Raw genomic sequence first — 7,461 nt, 5'->3', positions numbered from 1 at the left:
GGCTTGAATCAGGATCCTGCGCCACGTTCGCTTAACCCGCTGCACTAACGCCCAGATGCAAAGAAATTCTTTTTTTTTTTTTCCAATTTTTTAAAAAATATTTATTCCCTTTTGTTGCCCTTGTTTTTATTGTTGTTGTTACTGATGTCATTGTTGTTGGATAGGACAGAGAGAAATGGAGAGAGAAGGGGATGACAGAGAGGGGAGATAAAGACAGACATCTGCAAATCTGCTTTACAGCCTGCAGGTGGGGAACCGAGGGCTCCAACCGGGATCCTTATGCTACTCCTTGCGCTTTGAGCAACATGCGCTTAACCATCTGCGCTACCGCCCAGCTCCCAAGAAATTCTTTAATAATTTAAAAAATAGGCAGGGGTAATGGTGATCCGGTTTGAGCATACACATAACAATGACTAAGGCCCTTTTCACTTGGGCTGGTGTGATGGGCAGGATGGGCAAGTGTCGTGGTCTCTGTACTGCCAGGATGCTGCTTAGCCACCGGCAGGACCAGAAGTGGCATGATAAGCAGTACAAGAAAGCCCACCTGGGCATGGCCCTGAAGGCCAGTCCTTTTGGAGGTGCTTCCCATGCCAAGGGGATTGTGCTGGAAAAAGTAGGGGTTGAAGCCAAACAGCCAAATTCTGCTATCAGTGTGTCTGACAGTTCAGTTGATCAAGAATGGCAAAAAAAAAAAAAAAAAAAATCACAGCCTTTGTGCCCAATGATGGTTGCTTGAATTTTATTGAGGAAACCGATCAAGTTCTGGTTGCTGGATTTGGTCGTAAAGGTCACGCTGTTGGTGACATTCCTGGAGTCTCGTTTAAGGTGTCAAAGTGGCTAATGTCTCTCTCTTGGCTTTATATAAAGGCAAGAAGGAAAGGCCAAGATCCTAAGTTTGATGATGAAAGTGCAGCGGTAATAAATTTTCATACCAAAAAAAAAAAAAAAAAAAAACAATGACTAAGGCCCAAGATTCAAGCCTCCAGTGCCCATCTGCAGGACAGAAGTTTTACAGGAATGAAGCAGAGCTGCAGGTGTCTTTATCTGTATATATCTCTCCTCCCTGTCTGAATTGCTCTGCTCTATCAAATCAAAAATAATTAATTTAAAAAATAAAGTTCTTAAAACCAATGCCTTTTAAGAATTTAATTCAAGAGAGTTGGGTGGTAGCGCAGCAGGTTAAGCACATGTGGCACTAAGTGCAAGGACTTAAGGATCCCCACCTGCAGGGGGTCGCTTTGGTGAAGCAGGTCTGCAGGTGTCTGTCTCCCCCCCCCCCCCCCCCCCCCCCCCCGTCTTCCGTGTTCCACTCCTCTCTCCATTTCTATGTCCTAACAACATCAATTACAACAATAGAAACTACAACAACAACAAAAGGGCAACAAAAGGGAAAACAAATATAAAAAAATTTAGTGACAAAGTAAATTATGAAATAATTCTTTGGGTAGAAAGTAGAATATATATATTTTAAAATTACTGAAGTGGATTAGGAGAGGGGAAAATAATAGTAATAATGAGATAGTCAGAAGTTTATTTTTGCAGTGGAGGAATAAGAAAAAAGAAAAAAATCAAAAAAGTTTAATTCAAGGGTAAGAGTAGATAGCATAGTGGTTATGCAAAGAAGCTCTCATGCCTGAGACTCCAAAGTCCCAGGTTCAATTACCTGTACCACCATAAGCCAGAGCTGAGCAGGGCTCTGGGGGAAAAAAAAAAGAATTTAACTCAACTCATTTTGTTCTGATAGTGTAGGGTTTGGGTCTAGAGACAGACTTGAATTTGAAGAAAACCAAGAAAAGAGATAGGATAGGAGGCTGGCCTGAACAGGGCACTGGAGTATTTGGCTGACCACTCCCACACACAGCAGCTGATGACCTCTGGAGAAGCAACACTCCAGTTCCCCCACTCTCAGGTGGCTTCCAGGGAGAATGTCTATCTCTTCCAGGGAGAATGTCTATCTCCTGTGGACTGCTAATTCCAAAAGAAATGAAATGAGTCCAGACATATACAGCCACCTAATACATGACAGAGGGGCAAGATGACTCAAAACAAATGCTCCTGGCAAAGCTGGACAGCCACAGAGAAAAATGAAGTTAGGGTGCAGGCCGTGGAGCACCCAGTTAAGCACACATATCACCAAGCACTAGGATGGGGATTCAAGCCCCACCTCCCCACCTGCAAGGGGAGGTTGCTTCAGGAGTGGGGAAGCAGGTCTGCAGGTGTCTGCCTATCCTTCTCTCCCTCCTCTCAATTTCTGTCTTATCCAATAAAAATTAGAAAGGAGGGAGTTGTGCGGCAGCGGGTTAAGCACAGGTGGCGTAAAGCGCAAGGACCAGCGCAAGGATCCCGGTTTGAGCCCCTGGCTCCCCACCTGCAGGGAGTCGCTTCACAGGTGGTGAAGCGGGTCTGCAGGTGTCTGTCTTTCTCTTGGCCTCTGTCTTCCCCTCCTCCATTTCTCTCTGTCCTGACAACAATGTCATCAATAACCACAACAATGTTAAACAACAAGGGCAACAAAGGGGAAAATAAATATAAAAAAATAAAATAAAAGGGATGTCAGGGTAGACAGCATAATGGTTATAGAGAGACTCTTATACCTGAGGCTCCAAAGTCCCAGATTTAACCCCCCCACACCACCATAATCCAAAGATGAGTAGTGCTCTAGTAAAGAAAAAAAGGGGGAGGGGGGTGTTGGCTAGGCAGTGGTGCACATCACAGTGCACAAGGACCTGGGTTCAAACCCCTGGTCCCCACCTGCAGGGGGAAAGCTTCACAAGTGGTTAAGCAGGGCTGCAAGTGTCTCTGCCTCTCTGTCTCTTTATCTCCCCCTCCCCTCTCAATTTCTGTCTGCTTCTATCCAATAATAAAGGACTAAAAAATTAGAAACAAAACAAAACAAAAAAACTGCGCCACATGCAGAGAAGCTCTGAGGTCAGAGGGAGGTTTGCAGATCTTCTGGCCTAAACAAAATGCTGGCTGGATGTCTCCTATTCTGCATTTCCTCTCACCAAGAAAGAAATGCAAATACATCTCTACCCCAAGAGGAAAAAAAAAAACAAGCAGCTTTGCTTCCACTCACTCAGCTTTGCTGGCACCTCACAGCAGAGCTTTCTTACCTCAAATGCCAACATGATGTAAACATCTATCGTGCAAATTTCTATTCTTTTAAAATTATTTTTATTTATTTATTGGGTAGAGACAGCCAAAAGTCGGGAGGGAAGGGACAGATATAAAGGGAGAAGGGCCAGGTGGTGGCGCACCTGGTTGAGTGCACAAGTTTCAATGCACCAGGACCTTCGTTTGAGCCCCCAGTCCCCACCTGCAGGGGGAAAGCTTTGCAAGGGGTGAAGCATATTCTATCTTTAAAAAAAAATAGAGAGAGAGAGAGACAGGTTTGAACCTAGGACCTTTTGTGTGTCAGGCATAAGCCTCTTTGCATAACCATTATGCTATCTCTCTCTCACAAACACACAACCACTTTATCTACATTTAGTATTCAAAAAACTATAAAGCCTCTATGTGTACGCTAGTTAATTTAGAATTTCACTCACCAGGTTTAACCCTCTCAAAGAGCCTCAGATGAAGGCTTTCTTTCTTTCTTTCTCAGATCACAGTTTAGCTCTGATTTAGGTTGGCGCCTCAGGCAAGCAAGGTTTTTTGCTCTTTGTGGCCCTGAAGGTAAATCTTCTCCCAAGCTCAGAATCATGCTTATGACTCACAGCAAGCTTCTTCCTTCCTGTCAACCTTCCTCCAGGTCCCCTGTGGACTGGGACAGTCCTCCTGGCCTGGCTCAGTTCTATGCTGGCAATGTAGGTGAGGACATACTTCTAGAAAACTTTTTTTCCTTTTTTTTTTTTTTTTGCCTCCAGGGTTATCACTGGGGTTCAATGCCTGCACTATGAACCCACTGCTTCTGTGGCAATATATATATTTTTTAAATTAAAAAAAATTTAATTATATTTATTTTCCCTTTTGTTGCCCTTGTTTTATTGTTGCTGTTGTCATTGTTGGATAGGACAGAGAAATGGAAAGAGGAGGGGAAGACAGGGGGAGAGACACCTGCAGACCTGCTTCAGCGCCTGTGAAGCGACTCCCCTGCAGGTGGGGAGCCGGGGGCTCGAACCAGGATCCTCACGCCGGTCCCTGCGCTTTGCGCCACCTGCGCTTAACCCGCTGCGCCACCGCCAGATTCATATATATATATTCAAGGACAGAGACACCTGCAGGTGAGCCAGGGGCTCGAACCCAGGCGCCACGCAGCCCCCACGCCCCAGTGCCAGGGCCGGAAGGAGACTTTCCAGCTCTACAGCTCGCCCTCCCCTCGCCCGCGGCAAAGACCCCTTCTCGCTCGTTATTATTATCGTTATCCCTGCTTAGCTCTGGCTGACGGTGGTGCTGGGGACCGAACCCGGGGCTTGGGAGCCTCGGGCACCAGCTGCGGCCCCGCCCCGGCCCGGCCCGGCCCGTTCTCTCCAGCGCCCGCGGCCTCGCCAGCAGGTGGACGCCTGTCGCCCGGCCCTCGGAGCTTGCAGCGCTGACCGGGAAGGGAGCGGCGGCTAAGCACTGGAGGCCCGCCAGTCTCCACAGACCCGCACTCCCGAGGAGACGCGGCACCTCGGACCCGCACTCCCGAGGAGACGCGGCACCTCGGACCCGCACTCCCGAGGAGACGCGGCACCTCGGACCCGCACTCCCGAGCAGACGCGGCACCTCAGACCCGCACTCCCGAGGAGACGCGGCACCTCAGACCCGCACTCCGGAGGAGACGCGGCACCTCAGACCCGCACTCCCGAGGAGACGCGGCACCTCAGACCCGCACTCCGGAGGAGACGCGGCACCTCAGACCCGCACTCCCGAGCAGACGCGGCACCTCAGACCCGCACTCCCGAGCAGACGCGGCACCTCGGACCCGCACTCCCGAGGAGACGCGGCACCTCGTATCCGCACTCCCGAGCAGACGCTGCACCTCAGACCCGCACTCCCGAGCAGACGCGGCACCTCAGACCCGCACTCTGGAGCAGACGCGGCACCTCAGACCCGCACTCCGGAGCAGACGCGGCACCTCTTATCCGCACTCCCGAGCAGACGCGGCACCTCAGACCCTCACTCCGGAGCAGACGCAGCACCTCCCAGGAAGCCTGGGCCCGCAGGCAACTCCGCCCCGACCGAGCGACCGTCCCCAGGCCCCGCCCACAAACGGACTACAAATCCCACCATGCCGCGGTCAGGGGCACGTCCGGCGCGGTGCACCACGGGACTTGCAGTCCAGGCTTCCGGGGAGCCCCGCGCCTGCCGCGACGTCAGAGGGCAGGGCTCGCAGCCTAAGCGGCTCCCGCGCCTGGGAAGGAACTCTCCCTCTGCGGAAGCCGGCCGGCCCCTTCGCCAACGCGGTGCGCGGCCCAGGGGCTCTAGGGTGCGCCGAGCGCAGCCTCTCGTGTGACCGCCACAAGGCTCCGGGGCAGCCCGAAGACGGGAGGAGTGCGCGAGGGCCCGGGCGCCGGGCGGCCTCAGGCTCGTCGGGGGAGGCGCGGCGGCCTCGCGAGGGCTGCTGGGAGCGCGCATGCGCCGCGCGAGGACGCGGCAACGTCGGCGGCGCGGGGGCTGTCGGGTGCGGCGGCGCTTTGCGGCGGGTCGTGCGGCGGCTGCGCAGGTGACTGAGCGGCAGGTCTGCTGAGCAGCGGCGTCGTGTCGCGGCAGGACTGGGACCCCGTGCGGCGGAGTCGGGCCATGGCCCCGCGGCTGCAGCTGGAGAAGGCGGCCTGGCGCTGGGCGGAGACGGTGCGGCCCGAGGACGTGTCGCAGGAGCACATCGAGGCCGCCTACCGCATCCGGCTGGAGCCCTGCCTCCGCGGCGTGTGCAGGTGGGGCGGGGGCGGGGGTCGGAGCGGAGGGAGGGCGGGGCCGCGTCACCGTCCAGGCGGCGAGTTGGTCCCCGAGGCACGGCCATCCTGGTGTTTCTGCTCAGCCCTCAGTGGGGTGCCCATGCTCGGGGTCTCCATGCTCGGGGTGCCCATATTCTGGGTGCCCTTGCTCGGGGTCTCCATGCTCGGGGGTCTCCATGCTCGGGGTCTCCATGCTCGGGGTGCCCATACTCTGGGGTCTCCATGCTCTGGGTCTCTATGCTCTGGGTGCCCATACTCTGGGTGCCCATGCTCGGGGTCTCATGCTCGGGGGTCTCCATGCTCGGGGTGCCCATACTCTGGGTGCCCATGCTTGGCGTCTCCATGCTCGGGGGTCTCCATGCTCGGGGTGCCCATACTCTGGGTGCCCATGCTTGGCGTCTCCATGCTCGGGGGTCTCCATGCTCGGGGTGCCCATGCTCGGGGTGCCCATGCTCGGGGGTCTCCATGCTCGGGGTCTCCATGCTCGGGGTCTCCATGCTAGGGGTCTCCATGCTCGGGGTCCTCCATGCTCGGGGTCCTCCATGCTCGGGGTCTCCATGCTCGGGGTCTCCATGCTCGGGGTCTCCATGCTCGGGGGTCTCCATGCTCGGGGTCTCCATGCTCGGGGTGCCCATGCTCGGGGTCTCCATGCTCGGGGGTCTCCATGCTCGGGGTCTCATGCTCGGGGGTCTCCATGCTCGGGGTCTCCATGCTCGGGGTCTCCATGCTCGGGGTATCCATGCTCGGGGTATCCATGCTCAGGGTCTCCATGCTCGGGGGTCTCCATGTTGGGGTCTCCATGCTCGGGGTCTCATGCTCGGGGGTCTCCATGCTCGGGGTCTCCATGCTCGGGGTCTCATGCTCGGGGGTCTCCATGCTCGGGGTCTCCATGCTCGGGGTCTCCATGCTCGGGGTCTCCATCCTCGGGGGTCTCATGCTCGGGGGTCTCCATGCTCGGGGTCTCCATGCTCGGGGGTCTCCATGCTCGGGGTCTCCATGCTCGGGGTCTCATGCTCGGGGGTCTCCATGCTCGGGGTGCCCATGCTCTGGGGTCTCCATGCTCTGGGTGCCCACACTCGGGGTCTCCATGCTCGGGGGTCTCTATGCTCGGGGTCTCCATGCTCGGGGGTCTCCATGCTCTGGGTGCCCACACTCGGGGTCTCCATGCTCGGGGTCTCCATGCTCGGGGTGCCCATGCTCGGGGGTGCCCATGCTCGAGGGTCTCCATGGTCGGGGTCTCCATGCTCGGGGTCTCCATGCTCGGGGTCTCCATGCTCGGGGGTCTCCATGCTCGGGGTGCCCATGCTCGGGGTGCCCATGCTCGGGGTCTCCAAGCTCTTGGTGCCCATGCTCGGGGGTCTCCATGCTCGGGGGTCTCCATGCTCTGGTTGCCCACACTCGGGGTCTCCATGCTCGGGGGTCTCCATGCTCGGGGTCTCCATGCTCGGGGTCTCCATGCTCGGGGTGCCCATGCTCGGGGGTCTCCATGCTCGGGGGTCTCCATGCTCGGGGTCTCATGCTCGGGGGTCTCCATGCTCGGGGTCTCATGCTCGGGGGTATCCATGCTCGGGGTCTCCATGCT

At 55.8% G+C, this 7,461-nt stretch overlaps 1 protein-coding gene and 1 pseudogene across 4 annotated transcripts in view; both read left to right on the top strand.

The window, feature by feature from the left end:
- Nucleotides 1–443: 443 nt before the first annotated feature.
- Nucleotides 444–1,044, top strand: LOC103123693 (small ribosomal subunit protein uS12-like; annotated as a pseudogene).
- A 4,486-nt stretch (nucleotides 1,045–5,530) lies between these two features.
- Nucleotides 5,531–7,461, top strand: part of USP48 (ubiquitin specific peptidase 48) — an 84,513-nt gene continuing 82,582 nt past the window's right edge. For 2 of the 4 annotated variants that reach the window (XM_060202351.1, XM_060202350.1), the window contains exon 1: nucleotides 5,531–5,858. In XM_060202351.1, coding sequence (XP_060058334.1) covers nucleotides 5,725–5,858 — 134 coding nt within the window. In that variant the 5' untranslated portion in view covers nucleotides 5,531–5,724. The remainder of the gene's footprint in view (nucleotides 5,859–7,461) is intronic. The other 2 variants (XM_060202349.1, XM_060202348.1) reach the window with 1 other exon arrangement.

Source organism: Erinaceus europaeus, chromosome 11 (genome assembly GCF_950295315.1).
Source record: "Erinaceus europaeus chromosome 11, mEriEur2.1, whole genome shotgun sequence".
NCBI lineage: Eukaryota > Metazoa > Chordata > Mammalia > Eulipotyphla > Erinaceidae > Erinaceus > Erinaceus europaeus.
The sequence above is the reverse complement of the archived record's forward strand: the minus strand, read 5'-3'. Positions and strand labels throughout refer to the sequence as shown.